Source organism: Megascapheus bottae, chromosome 7, assembly GCF_031878675.1.
Source record: "Megascapheus bottae isolate mThoBot1 chromosome 7, mThoBot2.hap1, whole genome shotgun sequence".
Lineage (NCBI taxonomy): Eukaryota > Metazoa > Chordata > Mammalia > Rodentia > Geomyidae > Megascapheus > Megascapheus bottae.
The window spans coordinates 54,238,726-54,264,536 of NC_143515.1; the positions used below are offsets into that span (position 1 = coordinate 54,238,726).

The following is a 25,811-nucleotide window of genomic DNA, read 5'->3' on the forward strand; positions in this document are numbered from 1 at the left end:
GCCAAAAGAAAAAAACTGCCCTGGCAACTATGAAGCTACAAAGTCAAAATGGAAAATAGACCTTGGCAAACAACTGTCTGCTAACCTCACCTACCTCATCTTCTCTAACAGACTGGGGTCAAAGACAACGTGTATGTTATGACTATAAAAAAGGGGCCAAGATAGGGCCGGGAGTTTGGCCTAGTGGTTAAAGTGCTTGCCTAGCATGCATGAAGACCCGGGTTCGATTCTTCGGTACCACATACACAGAAACAAACAAACAAAAAAAAGCCGGAAGTGGTGCTGAGGCTCTAGCCTTGAGAAAGTCCAAAGACAGTGCTCAAGCCCTGAGCTCAAGCCCAGGACTGGCAAAAAAAAAAAAAAAAAAAAAAAAAAGGGGCCAAGAGACAAACCTCATGCCAGCATTTCAGCAGCTCCCAATTGGCTTTGGGAACCTCTCCAATGCTTAATGCATCCTAAATACAGAAAGTATTGACAAAAATACATATTTTGGGGCCGGGAGTTTGGCCTAGTGGTTAAGGTGCTTGCCTAGCATGCATGAAGACCCGGGTTTGATTCCTGGCACCACATACATAGAAAAAAAAAAGCCGGAAGTGGTGCTGAGGCTCAAGTGGTAGAGCTCTAGCCTTGAGAAAGTCCAAGGACAGTGCTCAGGCCCTGAGCTCAAGCCCAGGACTGGCAAAAAAAAAAAAAAATTTTTTTAAATTGTTATTGATGACAAAGAGTCATCAATATAGGCCAAGATAGCCACAAACTTGATCTTATCTACATTCTCAATGCTGGGATTACAGGCCTGTACCACACTACCTATTTTTCAATTAAAGAAAAAAAGCTAGGCATGGTGGCATATGCATATTATTCCAACTATATGGGAAATACAAATAGGAGGATCACAATTCAAGGCAGTCTGGGAGTAAAATATAAAACATTATTTAAAAAGTAGCCAAAGCAAAAAAAAAAAAATTTAAGGATTGGTTCAAATGAAGAGAAGAAAACTGAATATCTGTATATAAGGCAGACACTATAAATCTGTCTGGCGATCATAAGACACCAATAACTACAGGGTCTATCAAATATCTTATTCAGGAGGAAAGATACTTTTAAAGAATGTCAGATGTATTGCTAATATATTCCCCAAATATAAGCTACATCACTAGCCAGGAATTCCGATTCACACAAAGTTATTTCAATGATGCATAACAACTGACTTCGGAGCCTTTAAAGGCATATACACAATTTTATGAGTATTGCCTGTCTGTCCATTGTCCATGCTATCAAAGATGTGATGTTGTAAAATTGTACAAATGAAGCTATCACATGGCCAAAAACAAATAGAATTTTATGAATACCAAATAATTAGATTAGATACTATGTTATCAAAATTTGGATCAACAAAGCCTTGTGGAGCATCACATTGCTATTCAGTTTAAGAGACAACTTTGGAAAAAAAAGAAAATGACTTTGGAGGATATAGCACGGTGAGACGTCTTGATTAGTGGTGAGAAACCTGGCTGGAAAAGAGACACTGTCTATGAAGGAAAACGTAGCAAGAAACCTCCTGTAATGATCACAAAACAGAAAATGTTCTTGTTAGCCAAGGTTTCTGAAAAACATGTCAAATGAAATGCAGAAGCAGCTCCTTACCTGAGGTAAAGGATGTCATTCTATACTTTTCCCTAGGTAACTTGATGGCATATGTTTCTAGGCTGGATGAATCAATAGCAGGTATATCCTCTTTGCAGAGAGCTTTGATATCTTAGAAAGATATCAAGAAGTACTAAGATATCCAAAAGTATGAACCAAATGAAATGCACTTATTCAGTCCTCTTCTAAGATAAGCAAAAAGAGGAGCTCACTTTCAAAATAGCTTTTTTTCCACATAATATCAAAGATACTAAAATAAGGTCAGGGTCACATACTATACTATAAGGTAAATAAGTCATTATGCAAGTACAATTCATTCTGCATGAAATTCACTTTCTTTCTAAAACACTGGGGGAAAAGTCAAGCAGGTATTTTTTTTAAACAATACTTCTCTAAAATAAGTAAACATAAAGAATATTTTCTACCACACACCAGTGACTCACACCTGTAATCCTACCTATTCAGAAGGCTGAGATCTGAGAATTGAAGTTTGAAGCGAGCCCAAACAGAAAGATCCCCATGGGACTCCAATCTCCAATAACTATGTAGGAAAAGCCAGAAGTGGCAATGTGGCTCAAGTGGTTGAACACTAAGCCATGAGCCAAAGAAGCTCAAAGACAGTACCCAGCTCCTGATTTCAATCCCCAGGACCAACACACCAAAAAAGAAAAAAAGAAAAAAAAAGGATATTTACTTTACTATACACATTGCAAAATACTAGAGATTTCAGAGTTTTTTTTTTAACTATATATAAATTAAGAAAATTCTGGGTGCCAGTGGCTCACACCGGCAATGCCAGCTACTCAGGAGGCTGAGATCTGAGGATCATGGTTTGAAGCCAGACTGGGCAGAGAAGTCTACAAGATGCTTATCTCCAATTAACCACCAGAAAACCAGAAATGGCAATGGGGCTCCAATTGGTAGAGCATTAGCCTTGAGAAAAACAGGTCAGGGATAGAGCCCAGGCCCTGAATTCTAGTCCCATCACTGACAAAAAAAAAGTGTCAAGGTGGTTGTTCCATATTATCTTGGTGAAGGTATGACATAATCTAAAACTGAGACTGGTCCTTTCTTTAAAAAAAATTACCCTCAACAGAATTATTACCTGATTTCTAAATCTGATACAAACGGTTTTACTAAACCATGAATACAATATGTTTTGCGCATCAAGCTCTGTGATTCTAAAATGCTTTAATTATCTTTTTAACTGAAAAGACGTAGTATCAGCCTACAAAAAATTATTTTTCCTGCCAGGTGCTTGTAACCCTAGCTATTCAGGAGATTGATATTTGAGAATGGTTTGAAGACAGCTCAAGCAGGAAAGTTCTGTGAGACTTATGTTCACAGTAGAGCTACAGCTCAAAGTGGTAGAGTACTAACCTTGAGCAGAAAAGCTCAGAGAAAGTACCTAGTCTGAATTCAAGTCCCCTGAACAACAACAACAACAAATCCTAAGCTAAATATTTATCTATTATTTTTCTTACACTATTAGAATATTTTTCATCATTTTAAATATCTGTACTGCCATGGTGTTTCTGTATACAACTTCTAGACTATCAGCCTTAAAAAACAAAAATCAATCTGTTAAACTAACATTTCAAACAAAAACAAAATAAAATTCAAAAAAAATCAGGCAAGAAAATGTGCTACTAATAAACTGATGAACCAATTATATGAGAAATAAATCAAATGAGAATGTGTGAATACATCCTTACATATGTTATTAGTAAAACTGACAGCCATTACTCAAGTTATTTATTCCAACTGCATGATGCAGACAGAATTATGATTATGGTGCCCTCTGCTGGGTTATCTAGTCATAAACTCAGCCTAACTTTACCAGTGTAATAAGTTGAAGCCTTCATTTATGCCAATGTATCCATGTGGAGTTGCTCTGTTTTCTTCAACTGTATTTATTGCTGCATTTCCTAGCATAAACTTATCCCATTGTATTTTTATAAATAAATATTTTTTGGAACATTAAAAAAATCAAATTGTTAAAACATTAAGTTGAAAATTACTTTTTCACTACATGATCACTTGATGCCTATGATTATATAAAAGTTAGCATGATTACTTACTGGCTTTATTGAAAAGATCTTGGATCAATTTACTAGTTATTAAATGAAGTATCAGTAAACTTAAAAAACAAAATAGTAAATAGTACACCAAACATGATCTGGTGCACATTATTTTTATTAGCAGTTCTATCACTTGACAAAATATTTATGTTGTTAAGACCCCATTTATGACATACATCGTAATAAACTACCATTCGATAATTTATCTAATTCTTGTAATGTATTATTTTAATCAAAATAGTTTATTTTAAGCCAGGCACCAGTGCCTCAGGACTGTAATCCTATTCAGGAGGCTGAGATCTGAAGATCACAGTTCGAAGCCAGCGAGGGATAGGAAAGTCAGTGAGACCCTTATCACCAATAAACTACTCAAAAAAGCTGGGAGTGATGCTGTGGCTCAAGTAGTTAATTACTAGTCTTGAGCCAAAGAAGTTCAGGGACAATGTCCAGGTCCAAAATTCAAGCCCATGAACAACAACAACAACAAAAATAAATCAGAATAACTCTTAATACCTTTTTAATTTCAAAATCTACCTGATCTATGACTCTATAGACATGTTTTATTACATAGATTAATATATCTATGACATACAAACCCTCAGTCTAATTTTAATTATGTTTTAAAATCTAAGTGCCATATATATAAGTGATTATATATAGAGATTCCCTTCTTGAATACTTGTTTGTTAAATACACCATTTGAAATATGATGTAAAAATCAATGTTAATAAATTCTTCAATAAAAAAAAAAATCGAATTGATTGGGCCAGGAGTTCGACCTAGTGGTAGAGTGCTTGCCTAGCATGCACAAAGACCTGGGTTCGATTCCTCGGTACCATAGAAAAGTCAAAAATGCTGCTGTGGCTCAAGTGGTAGAGCACTGGCCTTGAGGAAAGCCCAAGGATAGTGCTCAGGTCCTGAGCTCAAGGTCCAGAACTGGCAAAATAAATAAATAAAAATCTAACAGATACAAAAAAATAAAAATGATACATATTTATGAACATCATTTTATTATTCAAGAATTTTATTACAAACCAGTAGTAATAAATAGTATCTGTTTATTAAGTGTCACTCTGAGGAAAGCAGTGTGCTATCATCATTGGATATGCATCCTATCTAATCTCTAAAAAAATGAGGAAAATTGGAACTCACAGAGATCATATAAATTATTCATGAAGAACTTCACAGCTAGGGTTTAAATGTAGATGGTCTCATTCCAAAGTTTTAGACTTTCCTACCAAACAATAGACAGCAGTGAAAAAATACCTTTAGCATGCAATTTATCTATTTGTCAGTGCAACCACAACTTGGGGAAAAGAAAATGAGAAAAACAGAATAAAATGGTTATTCACGCATAATAGTTTAGACCTTTAGGAATTATGTTTATTTTATATAATGCTGCCAGCTAGTGGCCTATTTCATACTGAGTCAGAATACAATTTATTTCTGATGCAAAAATTCTGAGCCAGGAAATGGTGGCTCATGCCCCTATAATCCTCGTTACTCAGGAGGCTGAGATCTAAAGCCTAGGCAGAAAAACTCCCTCTCCCTCTCCCTCTCTCCTTCTCTCCCTCTCCTTCTCTCTCTCTCTCTCTCTCTCTCTCTCTCTCTCTCTCTCTCTCTCTCTCTCTCTCCCCCTCCCTCCCTCCTTCCCACCCTCCCTCCTTCCCACCCTCCCTCCCTCCCTCCCTCCCTCCCTCCCTCTCTCCCTCTCTCTCTCTCTCTCTCTCTCTCTCTCTCTCTCTCTCTCTCTCTCTCTCTCTCTCTCTCTCTCTCTCTCTCTCTCTCTCTCTCTCTCTCTCTCCTCTTTCCCTGGGTCTGGGCACTGTCCTTGGACACGCTTTCTGCCAAAAGACAGTGTTCTGCCACTTGAGCCACAGTGCCACTTCTGGCTTTTTCTGTATATGTGGCACCCAGGAATCAAACCTAGAGCTTTGTGCATGCTAGGCAAGCACTCTACTACTAGGCTATGCTCCCAGTCCTCCCCTGGAGACTCTTATCTCCAATTAACATTGAGCACTGTGGCTTGAAGTGGTAGAGCACTATTCCTGAATAGATGAGCTCAGGGACAGCACCCAGACCCTAACTTCAAGCCTCTAAAAAAATAAAATAAATAAAAATCTGCATTTTTCAGGACCCAGGATAATATTTTTAAAGTACATATGCAGAGCGCTGACCTAATGATATTTAACATTAGTCCAGTGAAAGAGGAGAATATCTTCTCAACCACCATTAGCACTCCCTGCTCAATCCGAGCCTAGCCTTTGGTTTAAAACAACAACAACAACAAAAAGATATGCCTAAGTGGGAAAGAATTCAGTAATTGTCAGAGGATAGGTATACCTACTGTAAATGAAGGTATAGCTGCCACTGTCTATGGAAGAGAAACCTATTTTAAATATTTCAGGAAAATTTAAGAACATTTATAGAAAAAGCACAAATATGCCAATATGCCTTAGTGACAAAGCACACTTTTCTATATGTTTAAAACCTTGCTATAATATGGATAAAAGAGCACATCCATGCATTTGATGAAACAGTACTTTTTCTTTATACAAGCATGCTGGTTAAGTATGGACATTAAATAGTTATAGTACTGTAATTTCCTTTAGAAACACCTTATTTGTGTGCTGTTTTTAACATCTGAAATTATCATATTTCATTAATAGTAAATATAAGAAGATAAGTACTGTATTTAACAAACATGAAGGAGGATACAGCTTTTGTCAGTGGCAAAGATATTCTTTATCTTTGAAGCTGACTTCTTTCATCATATGACATAATTGTAGAATTATTTAAGTGACCTCAGTGCAGAAATCTGTTACCACTTAAAAACTTAGCTGAAAAGTAAAAGTGTATTAAACTAAACCATTCTGTATCTGACTTTGGTTCCTGGTATGTTGTTTATAAGTCTGCATTTCTGAAATAGGAAAGAAGTGGAAAAACAACATGATTGAGAGGGGGTGGAATAAATGAAAGTAGGAGAAAAACATGGGAAGAGGTATCAATGTTCAAGAAATAATGTACCTACTTTGGAAGTGGTGCTGTGGCTAAAGGAGGAGGACGGTAGCTGTGAGCTGAAGAGCTCAGGGACAATGTCCAGGCCCAGAGTTCAAGTCCCACAACCAAAAAAGAAAAAAAGAAGAAGTAATGTACCCACTACCTAACAAATGTAACTATAACCCCTCTATACATCACCCCAACAATAAAACACAATTTTTTAAAAAACTAAACCACTCTAGTATTAAAATATATCAGCATCATGGAAAACATGGCCTGGGTTTAATCTGTATTTAAAGAGCAAAGTGGAATAGAAAGTTCCCAAAACACAGCAAAGAAAGAGACCTTGTATTGGATTAATTGAGAAAGCAATGAAAACAAGGAACAAAAAGGACATTACTAGAGAGCCAGTGTTCCATCTGATTCTGTCTCACACACACAATCCAGCAAAGTGCAAAAAATGCCACAGCCAAATAGAATACAGCTTTTTTTTTTTTTTACAATTTTATATTTTTAATGTATTATTTAGAAAATAAGTTCAAACATTATTTGGTAGAATGCATCTTTTATGAGGCTTATTTTATAGCTAAAAACATTAACAGTTTGGGCTATATGTATATATAAACACATATATATATTTATATATATATATGCATGTATAACGATATTATATATACATTAATAACTACAGTAAAAACTCTGCATTCACTTAAAACATTAAATATATTTCTATAGCATTAGCATATAACTTACAAACATTTCCTGTATTGTCAAAGCTGGTAAGAACATCTTCAATATTCAAGAATCCACTATCGCGCCTACAAAGGAACAAAACATTTTCTTTAATGATTCTGAAAACTAGTAGCTTGATTTTTTTTTAAGCTGAAACAATAGTATGATAGATTCAGTCCTTATAAACTCTTCCACTTCATATTTTTAAAATATTTTCTGCCCACTAGAGGGAGAAGGAAAAAAAGAGATCGTACCCTTCAACATATTTGATGCAATGACATTTTAAATGAATAATCAACATCTTTAAAAAGTAATCAATTCTTAATCATTATTTTAGTTATGTAATGGTATGTTCTTAACAAAGTCAGATACAGTAACCATACGTGGAAAAAAAGAGACAAGAAATAACCATATAATACATTAAGAACAACAATCACAAATATAAACCTTGTTTTAATATCCTAGAGTTCATTTCGTTTAGTCTCATCCTATATGACCTTATGTGCATAGGTTTTGAGCTATTGTAATCCTCTGCTAGCAGAGTCCTAGACGTGTAATAACTATTACAAATAAGGGAAAACATGGAGTCTGCTCCTTTGGGTCTGGCTTACTTCACTTAATATGATTTTTTCCAAGTCTTTCAATTTCCTTATGAATGGGACGATGCCATTCTTTCTGGTGGCATCATAGAATTCCATTCTGTATAAGTACCACATCTTCTTGATCCATTCATCTACTGAGGGGCATCTGGGTTGGTTCCATGACTTCACTATGGTAAATAGTGCTGCAATGAACATCGTTGTGCTAGTAAGTTTAGCATGTCCTTGTTTCTGGACATTTGGGTAAATTCCAAGGAGTAGGACTGCTGGATCATAGGGGAGTTCTATGTTTAGTCCTGATGAATCACCATACTGCTTTCCACAGTGGCTGAAACAGTTAACACTCCCACCAACAGTGTAGTAGCAATATCTCCTGGACACATCCCCACCAATATCTGTTGTTATTAGATTTCATAATAAGGTCCACTGTAACTGAGGTAGAATCCTAAAGTTGTTTTGATTTGCATTTATTTTATGGCCAGAAATGTCAAGCATTTCTTTATGTGTCTATAGGCCATTTTTATTTTCTCTTCAGACAAGTCTCTCTTTAAGTCATTAGCCCACCATTCCCCCCAGTCCCCAGTCCTGGGCCTTGAATTCAGGGCCTGAGCACTGTCCTTGGGTTTTCTCAAAGCTAGAGCTCTACTACTTGAGTCACAGCACCACTTCTGGCTTTTTTCTATGTTTGTGGTACTGAGGAATCGAACCCAGGTCTTTGTGCATGCTAGGCAAGCACTCTACTACTAGGCCAAACTCCTGGCCCCTAGCCCACCTTTTAATGGAATATTTTCAATTTTTTGAGCTGTAGGTATATTTTAGATATGAGGCCCTTGTCTGTTACATGGCAAGTAAAGCTCTTCTCCCACTCTGTGGGCTTTCTATTTAACTTGCTAGCTATGTCCTTTGCCATACAAAGCTCTGCAGTTTAATGCAGTCCCATTTGTCCAAACTTTCTTTAATTTGTTGTGTTTCTGGGTCTACTGAACTCATTCATAACCCTAAATTAAATATAAAACTGAGAAACAAGCTGGGAGTCAGTGGTTCACACCTGTAATCCTAGCTGCTCAGCAGACTGAGATCTGAAGATCCTAGTTTGAAGCCAGCCCAGGCAGCAAAGTCCATGAGACTCAAAACTCCAATTAATCACAGAAAAAGCTGGACGTGGCACTGTGGCTCAAGTGATAGAGGGCTAGACTTGAGCAAAATGAGCTCAGGGATGGCACTCAAGGCCCAGTACTGGCAAAAAAAAAAAAAAAAAAGAAAGAAAGAAAAAGGAAAACAATTACCTATGACATTATTAGGGTTGAGAAATCTTAAGAGACAGTATCTCATGAGAGAATGTGAATGACCATTGTCCTCAACACTATTAGTGCTAATTGTACGAAAGCTAACACAAATGCAGTTTGGTAAAAATTCAAATTGATTACTTCAAGTTTTCTTTTGTTTGTCCCAAACTTAAGGATTGTGCTTTGTCCAATCAGTCAAATACTTTATTCAAGTGTCAACTCTATTAGGTCCTGTCAACCCTTTAATCTGTAAGCTATTTACCTACCTTTTGTCTAGATTCCGTGGTTATAACAAATGCTTACCAGGGATTTTTTCAAAGCTAATCCTTATATCAGACTTAGTATATCCTAGCAATTAATTTTAGGACAATAAAAACTTTGTCACAATATCTTAAAGTATAAAACTTCATCTTTTTCTCAAACTCCCAAAATTTTGTTTTCTAATTTTAATTGATAATAGATTATTCTCCTCTGAGCCAATGAATTTTTTTCCCCTAGTTACCTAAAGCTATTATAGAACTACAGATTTGTGAATTTCATCCAAAGAAATGGCCTAGAAAACAAAAACTAAGATACAGGTCATAAGAAGAGGTATCTTTTTGAACAGGGGTTTTTTTTTTGTTTTTTTTTTAAAGAAGCTGCCAAATTAAAAAAATTTGAAGCTTGCCAGGCGCAGTGGCTTGCACCTGTAGTCTGAGCTACTCAGAAGACTGAGATATGTGGATCAAAGCCAGCCCAGGCACTAGAGAACATGACACTCTTATCTTCAAATAATTACTAGTAAAACAGGAAGTGAGGCTTGGCTCTGAGGGTAGGGCAGTAGCCTTGAGCTGAAGAGCTCAGGGACAGCGCCCAGGCCCAGAGTTCAAGGCCCACGACCCACAAAAAAAAAAAAAAAAAAAAAAAACCTTGAAGCTTAAAACAAAAGAAAAACCAGGTAAGTTAGACACTTCCATGTATCAAAGAATACTATTATTAAAAAAATGAATGTAACTGTAACCCCTCTATATATTACCTTGGGTAAAAAAAAAAAGAAAATGAAAAGGTAATATAGAACATGGAGGCCAGGAGTTTGACCTAGTGGTAGAGTGCTTGCCTAGCATGCACAAAGACCCGGGTTCGATTCCTTGGTACTACATACAGAAAAAAGCCGGAAATGGTGCTGGGGCTCAAGTGGCAGAGCTCTGGCCTTGAAAAAGTCCAAGGATAGTGCACAGGCCCTGAGCTCAAGCCCAGGACTGGCAAAAAAAAAAAAAGAACATGGAAGGAAATATTGACATATATGTAATGATGTCTAGTTTCTAGAATGGTAAAACTAACTAAACAAATAATAAATTCTCTCAAAATAACAGACAGAAAAACAAGCACGAATGGCTCATGCCTACAATCCTACTATTCAGAAGGCTGAGATGTGAGGATCAAGGTTTGAAGGAAGAAAAAGTCCATAAGATTCTTATCTCCAATTAACCAGCAAAAAGCCAGAAGTAGAGGTACAGGTCAAGAAATAGAGTATCAGACTTAAGCAAAAAAGCTAAGGAGAGCACTCAAGACCTGAGTTCAAGCCCTAGGACTGGTACTCATGCATACATGTGTGCGTGTGCTCACAGACACACACACACAGCAGGCAGAGAATTTTTTTTTTTTTTTGCCAGTCATGGGCTTGAGCTCAGGGCCTGAGCACTATCCTTGGACTTTCTCAAGGCTAGAGCTCTACCACTTGAGCCTCAGCACCACTTCTGGCTTTTTTCTATGTATGTGGTACCGAGGAATCGAACCTGGGTCTTCGTGCATGCTAGGCAAGCATTCTACCACTAGGCCAAACTCCCAGCCCCAGCAGAGAATATTTTGAATGTGCCAAACACAAAGCAATGATAGATGGGTGAGGTGATGCATATATCATTTACCCTAGTATCATTATATATTAGATACACATCATGGTGATGGTTGTACAACATGGTTAACACACTAAAAATATACTGAAACAGTATGCTACACAATGATTTCTCTACTCGGTGAGTAGACTCACCCTCTTCTACACTCTTCCTTATCCTCTCTCTGTGTCTCAAACCAATCAAAACAAACTTTGTAGTACCACTTTCACAAAATAATGAAGTATTTTGACCATATTTGCACAAATTTTATCTTTATTTACTAGAAAATTGGGCCCCCAAAAAAGTGTAATGAATCCTAAAATGCTGTCGAAGAACAAACAAGAATTTTCAGAAAGAAAATAAGTAGCTTTTTAACAAAGCTGAAGACTTTTTTTTTAAATCTTACACATATTATAGGATATTAGCAGATGTTTTCTACATGTAGTATAGGAAAATTAGAAAATGTTCAACATTTCAATTTACTGAAGCTTGAAATGTATTTATATGTAAATATATTAAAATCCACAAACAAGCATGGGTAGAGCCTAAAATTAAATAGAAAACTAAGTTATAATAAGCCTATACATTGCAACTGAGTTACATGAAAATATAACTCATTATACTGGAATATTCTGCACATGCTGGATATATTGAAAAGCTGTTTAATAATCAGTTCTTATTAATAAAATAGGTAATATTAAAACTATGCTTTAAAATATAAGCTCAAAATTCATATTTGCTCAGTGGTTAAAATTGCCAGGTTTAAAATAACACACCAATATACAATATTCAATACCTACCAGAAAACCTACAATTCATTCAATTTCATAAGTATGTCATTTCTCATTACTAGTTTCTCCTTACTCACAAAGTATATACTAAATTCAGCAGTGCTAGTTTGATTTGTCTGTTCCTTCACTTAGAGAAGCAATATATAATTTCACTGAAGTGTATTTACTCTATTAAAAAGATGCACACAGTGAGAGATACCTTCTTGACTTCCTGCCCATTCTAAGCTCTTAGGACAAGCTGAAAGTAGAGTACCAGCATTCTAATTTAGCAATTACCATAGCAACAGTAGTCTCACTCAAAGAAAAGAGGACAGTTCAGGCCTCTCAGCTTTTGCTATATCTTTAAAACATATATACATTCATAAATGAACGACTCAGGTACTTGTATGGTTCCATAATATTGAAAGCATTTTAAAACTTGCAGAATACATAAATTTCTGCCATAGTGAAACTAACTTAAAATATAGCATGTCAAGATAGTAACTAGAATCTGGAAAGCAAACTCTATACAATAATAAATTTCAGCTTCTAAAGCAGGAAGAAATAATTTTTAGAAAAGATTTTATTATAAACATCTCCTGGCCTGCTTTAAGCTTTCTACATATCCATCTGTCTAATAGCAACAGTTTCCTCCATAAATTTCTAAGAGAAGAAAGGTGCCAGAAAAAAAACAAAAAGACGTTGTCAAGAAATTAAGAGACATACTCTAATTTTCAAACAAATGTTTAAACTAAGAGTTAATCATTCTCAAACAGAAATAAAGGATAACAAATCTTGGGAATCTTATCATCAGACATTTTGCCCAGAATCATAGGGTGTAGGGCAGAATTTTTTTTTCCAGTACCAGTGTTTTGAACTCACTGCATCACAATTGTTCAGATTATTTTTTCAACTAGTGCACTATTATTTGAGTCATACCTCCAGTCTGGCTTTTCATTAATTGTTTTAGAGAGAGTTTTATAGACTTTCTACTAGTTGGCTTCAAACCAAAATGCTCCAAATCTCAGCCTCCTGAGAAGTCAGATCTACAAGTATTAGATACCAGCACCCTGCCACATGGAGAATTCTCTATGTCTTTATCCTTATATAAGGCTAACAGAAAATAACTGTCAATTGTCAAAGCATTAAGTTAGGCTACTGCTTATGTATCTTTGAAAAATATGAATAAGATAATTCACAAACATCCTCTTATTAACTCCCTCAGAGTATTTCTTTTGAGTCTAAGAAAACTTTTTAGCAATCAATGTGAAAAGATTTAAGATGAATACCTGAAGACTTCTACTGGATCACTCTTTTTCTTTCTTTTTAATTTTCTGTTTAACCGTTTTTACTCCTATTTCCTATAGTTACTGTATTGCCTGAAACAGAATACATCAATGAAATAGAAAACATCAAAACACTTAGCTTTGTGTGTGGTGACTAGGAAGGATTGAATAATACTTTTCTTTCCTTCCTAACCAAAGACTAAATAGAATTTTCTCCTTTAGAGTAGAAGGCAAATTGAAGTATTTCATTTAAATTTTTGTACAATTGTATAGCAAGCTCCTAAGCCCCAAATTTGTCTCTCTTACTTGGTGCTTTCAATAAAACAAACGGAACAGACTCTAGTTGTTAGTCCTTGCCTAGCCTAGTAAATTCTATACAAATTCCAAATTTTTAGCTAATGCAATACTTTCTAAAACTTGTATATTTAAAACTAAAACAGTTCAAGATGCATATGCTATAAATAGACATCGTTCACCAACAAAATTTTTTTCTTAAAATTATTCCTAGCCCCACCAAAGCCTTAATTAATCATGCCTCTTCTTTCAGTTATTTAAATGTGCCCCTCCTTTTCAAAATATGAAATCCTGTTGGAAAAAGCCCGATTTAAGAAAAAAAAGGAAACAACTACAGTAATATTGCAGTATGTTAGAATATAACTGTGAGAAAATTAATTCAGTAAAAACGTGTATCTTGTTACTTTAGTCTGAACTCCCTTGTCTTTTCTAACAATTCTAAAGCCAGAACAGTGTGTGCTTTTCCCAATATCTACGTTAGGTTCAATTTCCTCCCTCACCCTCTATTTTTCAGGTTCTAACCTGAAAATCACAAAACATGCACGGAAAAATACCTAAGCTTGATTTTTTTTTTCAGATAACTACTGCTTAAAGAGTACTTTGGAAAAAAATTGTTTTAACTTACAGCCTCCTTTGTGTCCAGAAGAAGTGGCTTTTTATCATTATCTAATGTTATAAGAGAACAGCTCAATATATCCTCAAAACTTGCCATATTCCTAAGTATTTTTTCAGTAGTCTGATCACACCCAGTTAAAGCAATAGGATTTTTCTAACACAAAGTTGCAATACCTAAATTCTCATAAAGAAGACATGCAAATTAAACCGAAGGAATAATGGCTATCAGTTATTTTTTAACTAACTTTTTAAACTAAAACACTGGTTACCTTAAGTAGATACTGTATTCAGGATAGAAGACACTTGTATATTGGACCCATGGGCCATCTTCTTCAGTTTCCCTTTCTTTGGCTTCTGTTATTGAAAACAGATTAAATGATTCAAATCTTCTTACAGATATATGTCGTAGGCAATCATCCAGCTGTTTCTGCTTCAGAACCTTTGGAATAAAAATCAAACATTAAGCCTGTTAGTTAAGCGTTCAAAATGCTAATTAAGTGTTAGGTGCTAAGGAAACATTCACTTCACAAAATGGTAGATTAGGTAATCCAACCAACTTCCTACTAAACACAAGGAAAGATACGTAAGATGTTTAAGAACATAATTAGACACACTGAAGAACTAAGAACATAATGAAAACTTACCAATCTAATATATCTTAAGAAGAATATAAATGAGATAGGCACCAGTGGCTCACACCTGTAGTCCTACCTGCTCAGAAGATAGATTTAGATTTGAGGATCCAGTTGGAAGACCATCCATGCAGGAAAGTCCTTGACACTATTTCCAATAAACTACTCAGAAAAAAAACAGAAGTGATGCTGTGGCTCAAATGGAGAGCACTAGCCTTGAGCAAAAGAAACACAGGGAACAGAGCCCAGAGTTCAAGTTCCAGAACCAGGAGAAAAAAAAAGGGGAAGAGGAAGAGGAGAAAGAGGAGGAGGGGGAACAGGAGGGGGTAAGAGGAGGGAGGAGGAGAAGGAAGAGGAGAAAGGGAAGGGGAAGGGGAAGGAGGAGGAGGAGGAGGAGAGAAGAGGAGAAGACATGGAGGAGGCAGGAGGAGGGAGAAAGGAGGAGAGGGGGAGGAAAAGGTAAACTGCTAAGCACAGGTTTCATGACCAGTTTTCGCCTAAGAATGTTTGCTAGTTTCAGAAAAAAAGAACTGAGAAGATGAACCCAACCTTTAACCATGAAGTAGTACCATAAATTAGAAGATAAAAGTTAAATTTCAAGAAGTTTAGAATAGTCTTTTACATGGAGGATCAGATACCTCTTTTTGAAAATTTCATAGAAAAAAAAAAAACATTTTAAAAGCCTTTACCAAAAGCAAGGTCTTGTTATCTGTCACTTATGTTTAAGAAGCAGAAAAATTATTCAGTAGAAGTTATTATAAGAACTTTTCTGGGGTGGGGAGTTTGGCCTAGTGGTTAAAGTGCTTGCGTAGCATGCATGAAGACCCGGGTTCGATTCCTCGGTACCACATACATACAAAAAAGCCGGAAGTGGTGCTGAGGCTCAAGTGGTAGAGCTCTAGCCTTGAGAAAGTCCAAGGACAGTGCTCAGGCCCTGAGCCCAAGCCCAGGACTGGCAAAAAAAAAAAAAGAACTTTTCTGCCGGCCACGGTCACTCACACCTGTAATCCTAGCTACTCAGGAGGCTGAGATCTAAGTATCAAGATTCAAAGGTAGCCAGGACACAAAAAGACCTAAGACTCTTACCTCCAATTAATTTCTAGAAAATGGGAAGTGGTGTTGTTGCTCAAGGGATTGAGTAGTAGCCTTGAGTTGAAGAGCTCAGGGACAATGCCACAGGTAGGGGAGGTAGCCTTGAGCTGAAGAGCTCAGGGACAGTGCCCAGGTCCAGAGTCAAAGCCCCATGAAAAAACAAACAACAAAAACATTCACATTATTCTAATAATTAAATTGATAATGTCAAAATAATGGCACCATAAATCACCAATGTAATAAATTAAGTTGTCCCATACATAATCTTAGAAAAGACTTTTTTTCATATATTTTTATTGTAATTAATAGAAGGGTTACATTATATTCACCAGAAAAAAAGGTGCATTAATTCACATGCATTGATACCCTTTCTCTTGTCTTGGTCCCCATTTCCCTCCCCTCCACTCCCACCCCTCATCTTGTTTTCCCCCCTTCCCTATCCAATTTCAAATAACCAAATACAAATATATCCAATATATCAGATAACAAAGTGAGATACAATAACAATATGAGATAACCAAGGGATGGCAAGAGATGAGAGATAACATAGTACATTAAGGACAACAATCACTCATTATATGGCTTTTGTTTCTATATCCTAGAGGTCCTTTCATTTAGCCTCATACTATATGGCCTTATGTATCTAGGTTTTGCTCTATTGCAAATCTCTGCTAGGAGAGCCCAAGGTTTCTACTGATTATGACAAATGAGGGAAACCATGGAGTCTATGTTCCTTTGGGTCTGGCTTACTTCACTTAATAGGATTTTTTGTAAGTCTTTCCATTTCCTAAAAAATGGGGCCATGTCGTTCTTTCTGACAGCAGCATAGAATTCCATTGTGTACAAATACCACATCTGGTTGATCCACTCATCAACTGAGGGACATCTGGGTTGGTTCCATATCTTTGCTATGGTAAATAGTGCTGCAATGAACATCGTTGTGCTAGTGGATTTAGTATGTCCTTGTTTCTGGACAATTGGGTAAATGCCTAGTAGTGGAATTGCTGGGTCATAGGAGAGCTCTATGTTTAGTCTTTTGAGGAACTGCCATACTGCTTTCCATAGTGGTTGAACGAGTTTGCACTCCCACCAACAGTGTAGTAGTGATCCCTCCTGGACACATCCCCTCCAGCATCTGTTGTTATTAGTTTTCTTGATCCTGGCCTTTCTAACTGGAGTGAGGTGGAATCTTAGAGTTGTTTTGATTTGCATTTCTTTTATGACCAGAGATGTTGAGCATTTCTTCATGTGTCTATAAGCCATTTTTATTTCTTCTTCAGAGAAGACTCTCATTAAGTCTTTGGCCCATCTTTTAATGGGATGGTTGTTTCTTTGGAGATTAGTTTTGGAGTGATTCAATTTTTTGAGCTGTTGATATATTTTAGATATGAGGCCTTTGTCTGTTGTATAGTTAGTGAACATCTTCTCCCATTATGTAGGCTTCCTAATTAATGTACTAGCTATGTCCTTTGCCATACAGAAGCTCTGCAGTTTAATGCAGTCCCACTTATCCAGCCTTTCTCTGATTTGTTGTGATTCTTGGTCCTTATTAAGAAAATTTCGACCTGTGCCAAGGAGGCTAGAAAAGACTTTTATAATTTAAATTAACCCATGATCTACAAGGCCATATTTATTAAAAGTAATGTTGTGAATACATTTATTCACAACAAATAAAACAATTCTTTATGTGATCCATATCAGGTAAGAGTAATTACTATAATAAAATATCAAATCAGCCTGGTGGGGTGGCTCACAACTGTACTTCTAGCTACTCATCTGAGATCAGATGATCATGGTTCAAAGCCAGCCCAGGTACTAAACACCATGAGACTCTTTTCTTTCTTTTTTTCTTTTTTTTTCTTTTTGCCAGTCCTGGGCTTGAGCTCAGGGCCTGAGCACTGTCCTTGGACTTTCTCAAGGCTAGAGCTCTATCACTTGAGCCTCAGCACCACTCCGGCTGTTTTTTTGTAGGTATGTGGTACCGAGGAATCAAATCCGGGCCTTTGTGCATGCTAGGCAAGCACTCTACCATTAGGCCAAACTCCTTCCCTACCATGAGACTCTTATCTCCAATTAATCACTAGAAAACAGAGAAATGGGGCTGTGGCTAAAGGGATAGGGCAGTAGCCTTGAGCTGAAGAACTCAGGGACAGCACTCAGGCCCAGAGTTCAAGCCCCATGACCCACCCCCCCCCCAAAAAATATATATATCAAATCAAACAATTTCTGATATTTCAAGCCCCATGACCCACCACCCCCCCAAAAAAAATATATACCAAATCAAATAATTTCTGATATTTCTTCTTGGCTTAAAGGTTCAGTTATTTCAATGCCACAAATAATATTTGAAGTTTTGTTGGCTAGAGAATCTCAACAGGCTAATAACCTCATCACCTACCACTTGTAAAATTTGCCCTTCCAAACCTACTGTATATTATACATAATATCCAAATTATTGGGCTGGTAGCATGGCCTAGTGGTAGTGTGTTTGCCTAGCACGCAAGACCCAGGTTCAATTCCTTGGTACCACATATGCAGAAAAAGCCAAAAGTGGTGCTGTGACTCAAGTGGTAGAGCTCTAGTCTCAAGAATGCCCAAGGATAATGCTCAGGCTCTGAGGTCAAGCCCCACAATTGGGGGAAAAAATATGTGTATATATATATATATGTATGTATATGAAAATATATGACATATGTAAGTGTCCCACTGGGAGTGAATTAACAGTTAACCAACTTCTGGCTAAAGAAGGCAGTCATGTACAGGTCATCTCTCATCCTTTACAACTCTCCTTTAATAGCAGTTAACGAGGGAAGGAAAAACGTAAAAAGAAGAAACCCAAAAAGATAGAGATAAGGGAAATGCTGAGTAGTAACTAAATTAGCAGTGTATAAAACACTGAAATCTAAGTGCTGGCAATAGGAAAGCCAAGAAAAACAGTTCTATCACAGACTTAAGAAAGAGTTATGTAGGCACTAGAATATAACAGATGATAGATGTAGATGTATACTGTAGATGTAGAATGCCCTCACACCAAGGCCCACATGCTAAATATCAGACCCTGTGGTGACACTGCTGAGTAGAGTGGGACCTTTAGGAGATGGGGCCACATAGGCGATCCCTGGATGACTACAAGGTGTGTGTGCCCTCAAAGGGGGCTGTAGGATTCAAGCCTCTTCTCTTTTGTTTCCTGTCAATAACTAAGTAGTTTGATCTGCCATACTCTCTTCACTCTTCAGTGCCCCACCACCAAAGACCAAAAAACAATTCATCTACTCAATCCTGGGTTAGAGCTCTAAAGTCAAGGACCAATAGAAATTTTAGAAGTTTATTGTTTCTGATTTTCTTACTGTGATGGGAAACTGACTAATGAGGAATAAGTGTAAACACAAAAATGTTGATTAAAAATCCTTTCAAACTGCTGTGCGGGGATGCGGCCAGGAAGAATCACTACTACACTGTTGGTGGGAGTGTAAACTCATTCAACCACTCTAGAAAGCAGTATGGTGATTCCTCAAGATTAAGCATAGAGCTGCCCTATGACCCAGCAATCCCACTCCTTGGAATTTACCAAAATGTCCAGAAACAAGGCCATACTAAACTTACTAGCACTTGCATCTAAGAAGATGTGGTGTTTATACACAGTGGAATTCTATGATGACATCAGAATGAATAGCATCATTCCATTCATAAGGAAATAGAAAGACTCAAAAAAAATCATATTAAGTGAAGTAAGCCAGATCCAAAGGAGCATAGGCTCCATGGTTTCCCTCATTTGTAACAATTAGTACACATCTAGGACCTTCCTACCAGAGGATTACAATAGCTCAAGCCTATGTACATATGGTCATATAGGATGAGACTAAATGAAATGAACTCTAGGATATGGAAACAAGGTTATATTTATGATTGTTGTTCTTAATGTACTATGTGAAGTTATTTATTGTCTTTTTTTCCACATATGGTTACTATATCTTTGTTACCTGGTATATTCTATATATGTTTATTTGTTTATTGGAAATAGGGAAGGGAAGGGGTAAAACAAGATGATTGGGAAGGGGTGGGAGATGGGAAACGGCGACAAAAACATAAGAAGGGTTATAAATGTGTGAGAAGTGTGCATCCATTACCTGACGAATGTAACTGTAACTCCTCTATACATTACCCCGACATTTTTTTTTTAACTGCCGGATGCAGTGGCTTACACCTGTAAGCCTAGCTACTCAGGAGGCTGATATTTGAAGATGGAGGTTCAAAGCCAGTCTGGGCACTAAAGTCCACTATCTCCGATTAACCACAAGAAAACTGGAAGTGGTGCTGTTGCTCAAGGACAGCACCCAGGCCCAGAGTTTAAGCCCTATGACCAAAAAAAAAAAAAGAAGAAGAAGAAAAAGAAGAAGAAGAAGAAAGAAAAAACCTTCTTAAAAGAAAAGCTAAGCTAAATGTCAGTGGCTCATGCCTGTAATCCTAACTACTGAGGTCACTGAGATCTGAGGATCAAAGTTTCGAAGCCAGCTTGGGCAGGAAGTCCGTAAGATGGCTATCTCCAATTAGCCACACACACACACACACACACACACACACACACACACACACACACACACACACACACACACACACACACACACACACACACACACACACACACACACACACACACACACACACACACACACAGAGAGGTCTGATTCAAGTTGTAGAGCACTAGCCTTGAGAAAAAAGCTAAGGGACAGCACCTAGGCCTTGAGTGAAAGCCCTAGCACCTGCATACATAAACATAAACACACACACACACCCCAGGCAACTGCTCTTCTTTCCCATTTTTTTGCTGGTCCTGGGGTTTGAACTCAAGATCTGGGCTCTGTCCCTAAACCTCCCTGCTCAAGGCTAACATACTACCACTTGAGACACCGAGTCACTTCTGGCTTTTTCTGTTTATATGGTACTGAGATTTGAACCCAGGGCTTCCTACAGGTTAGGCATGCACTCTACCACTAAGCCACATTCCTAGAGCTATAGGAATTTTTTTTTTTTTTTTTGTGGGTAATGGGGCTTGAACTTGGCCTGGGCGCTATCCCTGAGCTCTTCAACTCAAGGCTACTGCCCTACTCCTAGAACCAAGCCCCACTTCCCGTTTTCTAGGTTAATTGGAGATAAGAGTCTCAGGTTCTTTTGTGCCCAGACTGGCTTTGAACTTTGATGCTCAGATCTTAGCCTCTTGAGTAGCTAGGATTACAGGTGTGAGCCACCCAGCCTGACCCCTATAGGATGAATCACAGAAGAAATTCTCATCTTAAAATTTCCAGAATTTGCAGATTTGTTTTGATTTGATTTACAGCAGATCTGTTAATTAAAGGATGTATATTATAACGATGTACAGCAATACAAAACATGGGCAGGAAAGAAAAAGGGAAGGTAAAAGCAGCAATGAGTAAAAAAATGAAGTTAAAACAGAAGTACAAACCAGGTGCCAGTGGCTCACATCTACTCAAGAGGCTGAGATCTGACGATCCAGTTTGAAGGCACTCTAGGCAGACTCTTATCTCTAATATGCTATTCTAAAAAAAAGCAGAAGTATGGCCAGGAGTTTGGCCTAGTGGTAAAGTGCTTGCCTAGCATGCACAAATACCAGGGTTCGATTCTTTAGCACCACATATACATAGAAAAAGCCGGAAAAGGTGCTGTGGCTCAAGTGGTAGTACTCTAGCCATGAGAAAGCCCAAGAACAATGCTCCCGAGTTCAAGGCCCGGGACTGGTTAAAAAAACAAAAACAAAAAAACAGAAGTGGCACTTTAGCTCAAGTATTAGAGAACTAGCCTTGGGCAAAAGGAAGCTCAAGGACAGTGCCCAGGGCAAGTTCAAGCCCTAGGTTTGGCAGGAAAAAAAATACACTCCAAGCCTGACACTGGTGGTTCATGCCTATAATCCTAACTACTTGGAAGGCTGTGAATGGGCAGGCTGTAGTTCAAGGCCAACTATGAGAGAAAATAAAATATATGAAGGTAGAAAAGGAAAGGACAAAGTGTTTAGAAAGCATGCCTTTCAGAGAAAGAAACATGTTTGCCTTATAAAGTTTAAGGTTATCTAGAACCATAAAAATCAGGAACATAACTAAAGCACAGTAGCTTCCAAAAATGACTAAAACTTAGAGATAAAAAAAAGGAGTGTTGCCCCCTTTCTACTGGTGTTTTAAACAGAACAAGAAAGCAATATAAAAAGAAAAGCAGGTAGGCAGCAACAACCTACATGAGGTTGTTTGAAAGATCCAAGAAAAAGGAATGAGTTTCACTAAAAATCCAGTTTAGCCATTCCTGCAGGAAATACTATCAATAAAAGTCATGAAGTATCCTTTAGTGCAAGATTGACAAGTATACTGCACAACCATCTCTAAGACATGGTCTCTAGTATCTATTATCCATTCCCCACAATAGAGCAAGAAGGCTTTACAGAGCACAAAATACAGTATCTGCTCTCTACTGATTCTCTAGCAGACCCTTAATTGTCAGACTGGGCTATGTAAGCTGAAAGGTAAAGGCCAGCACTATTCTTGCCCCTCTGTTGAATTGTATGTTTGTCAAGTTAATTGTGCTTCTTCACAAACCTTCTTACACTAGCTGTTTTTCAAATTAACAAATGTTATTTAGTATTTGAAATCTTAAATATTAGTGACTAATATTCAACTAAATAGTATAAAAACCAATAAAATAAATCTAAGAGTTGCTGCTTCCACCAAAACTACACCGAATGTTCTGGAAAGTAAGTTTGCATGATAAAAGTAAGTAACATAGTCAAGAGTAGTGCCTTCTATAGTCCAGATCTTCAGGATGCTGAGGTATTAGTTCACTTGAGACTAGCAATTAGAGGCCAGTCCAGACAATATAACAAATCCCGTATCTTTAAAAGAAAAATTGTTGCTTACAATTTACTTCCTATGGGAGAATTAGTTATAAATATTTAAATATATTTAGCACTTTGATTAAGGTTTAACTTAAGAATATGCACTCTGGCCAGGATTTTGGCCTAGTGGTAGAATGCATCCGTTAAGACCCAGGTTCAATTCCTGGGTACCACATACATAGAAGACAAAAAAACCAAAACACAGTAATGGTGGTATTGCTCAAGTGGTAGAGCCCTAGCCTTGAGAAAGCCTAAGGACAATGCTCAGGCCCTGAGTTCAAGCCCTGGTACTGGCAAAAAATAAAAAAAATAAAAAGGAATATACACTCCTCCATTGTACTCATAATCTGGCTTGAATTGAAAGCCCTTTGTACAATTTTATTTCCCCCCCCCCCCCCCCCCCCCCCCCGTCAGTCATGGTGCGTGAACTCTAGGCCTGGATGCTGTCCCTGAGCTCTTCAGCTCAAGGCTACCATTCTATCTCTTGAGCCAAAGCACCACTTCCACTTTTCTGGTGTTTAACTGGAGATGAGACTCACAGACTTTATGTGCTGACTTTGAACTGTAATCCTTAGAACTCAGCCTCCTGAGTAGCTAGGATTACAGGTGTGAGCCACTGCATCTGGCATAATGTATATTCTTTTAAAAAAAATTTATATTAGCTGGGTGCTGGTGGCTCACACCTGTAATCCTAGCTACTCAGGAGGCTGAGATCTGAGGATCAAGATTCAAAGCTAGCCGGGGCACAAAAAGGCCTAAGACTCTTACCTAGAAAATGGGAAGTGGGACCTTGTTCAAGGGTAGGGCAGTAGCCTTGAGCTGAAGAGCTCAAAGATAATGCCCAGGCCAAGTTCAAGCCTCATCTCACACACACACACATACACACACACACACGCGCGCGCGTGCACGCACGCACACGCACACAAGAATATACATCATTAAATAATATGCATTATGCTTATAATCCTAGCTACTCAAAAAGCTGAGATCTCAGAAAACAAATGCTTGAAATGTTTATCTTCAATTAACCAGCAAAAATCTGGAGGCAGGGCTCAACCAGTAGAGCCCCAACTATGAATGAAAAAGCTGTATGAGAGCAATAGGCCAGGAGCTGAAACTCTAGTAAGCTTACCAGAAAGGAGGAGAGGACAGGAGAAGGAAAGGGAAGGGAGGGAAGGGGAGGAGATGGAGGAGAGGGAGAGAAGGAAGGAGGGGGGAAGGAAGGAAGGAAGGAAGGAAGGAAGGAAGGAAGGAAGGAAGGAAGGAAGGAAGGAAGGACCCCAGTCTTGGGGTTTGAACTCTGGGCCTGGATGTTGTCCCCTTGAGCTCCTTTTGCTCAAGGCTAGAATTCTACCACTTGAGCTACAGCTTCACTTCCAGCTTTTTCTGTGATTAACTGGAAATAAGAGTCTCTCAGACTTTCCTGCTAGGACTGACTTTGAACCACAATCTCCTTAAATTTGAGCCTCCCAAGTGTTACAGACCTTAGCCACAAGCTCACGACTCCAATTTTTTCAAGTAACTAATCCAGGTAATAGTTAAGGAATATCATCTTGGACCAAAAATAGTCAGCCATTCACATAGAATTATATTTCTGATAGTCAAAGAATTTCAATATTCTCTTTTAAAATGAAAAAAAAGTCTTCCCTTCCCATATTGTTTTTAATCAAATATAAGACATTTGATTTTCTTCCTCTGATATTATATTGACTAGATTGCCATGTAAGCATGGCAAGGCATCAACTAAAGACATAATAATTGTAAAGATGTAAAATTTTTAAATGTGCACCTTGAAATAGGTGGAAATGGTTTGAAAATAACCATGTTCACTGTAAAGGAAATTTTAAATAGAAAAACAGTATCTCACCCAAAATTCTACCATTCATGTAGAACACGCTGTTTAATGATGCATGCAAAGACAAGTAGCTATAATATTTCTTAAGAGTGCTACTAATTTTTTTTTTTGCCAGTCCTGGGCTTGAGCTCAGGGACTGAGCTCTGTCCTTGGGATTTCTCAAGGCTAGAGCTCTACCACTTGAGCCTCAGCACCACTTCCGGCTTTTTCGTGTGAATGTGGTACCGAGGAATCGAACCCGTGTTTTCATGCATGCTAGGCAGGCACTCTACCACTAGGCCAAACTCCCGGCCCCAAGAGTGCTACTAATTTTTTTGTCTTTATTCTCCACTTTAGATTTCTTCTAGGTTTTGCTTTGTTTTGGGTTTTTTGCCTTTCATGGGGTTTGGACTCAAGACCTGAGCACTGTCCTTGGGCTTTCTCAAGACGAAAGCTCTACCACTTGAAACACAGTTCCATTCCCAGCTGTATGTGATACCGAGGAATCAAACCCCAGTCTTCATGCATACTAGGCAAGCACTCTACCACTAGGCCAAACTCCCAGCCCCCTTCTAGTTTTTGTTATTGTTGCTTTAATGTAAACAATACTAAACCAAGTAGCCAGGCACCAATGGCTCAAGACTGCAATTTCAACTACTTAGGAGGCTAAGGTTGGAGGATCAGATTTTGAAGCCACATAAGGAAAGGAAGTCCATGAGACTCTCTCTCCAATTTACCAAGCAAGATATATTAAATTCTATTCAAAAATCTTGCTGTGTCAGCAGGGCGCAGTGGCTCACAGCTGTAATCCTAGCTACTCAGGAGTCTGAGATCTGAGGATCAAGGTTCAAAGCTAGCCCAGGCACAAAAGGATCTGAGACTCTTATCTCCAATTAATCTCTAGAAAACAGAAAGTGGGGATTGGCTCAAGGGGTAGTAGGGTGGTAGCCTTGAGCTGAAGAGCTCAGGGACAGCCCCCAGGCCGAAGTCAAGTCCCATGACCCACCAAAAAAAAATCTTGCTGTCACTAAGTATCAATAGTTGTAAATATGGCATCCTGATTTAACTGATACCGTAAAATATTGCATTAATTAGATTCTCCTGCCAAATATTCAGGTTCTAGGGAAGACCTTTCACTAAAAATTTTGTGAATATCTGATTATATAATTGGCTAGTGCTA

The 25,811-nt window shown here is 37.8% G+C and overlaps 1 protein-coding gene across 3 annotated transcripts in view; it reads right to left on the bottom strand.

Moving 5' to 3' along the window:
• Camkmt (calmodulin-lysine N-methyltransferase) overlaps nt 1-25,811 on the bottom strand; it is a 328,956-nt gene that overhangs the window by 299,829 nt on the left and 3,316 nt on the right. For all 3 annotated transcript variants that reach the window (XM_090337036.1, XM_090337034.1, XM_090337035.1), the window contains exons 2-3: nt 14,448-14,617; nt 7,479-7,543 (exon numbers count right to left, since the gene is read on the bottom strand). In XM_090337036.1, coding sequence (XP_090193162.1) covers nt 7,479-7,543; nt 14,448-14,617 — 235 coding nt within the window. The remainder of the gene's footprint in view (nt 1-7,478; nt 7,544-14,447; nt 14,618-25,811) is intronic.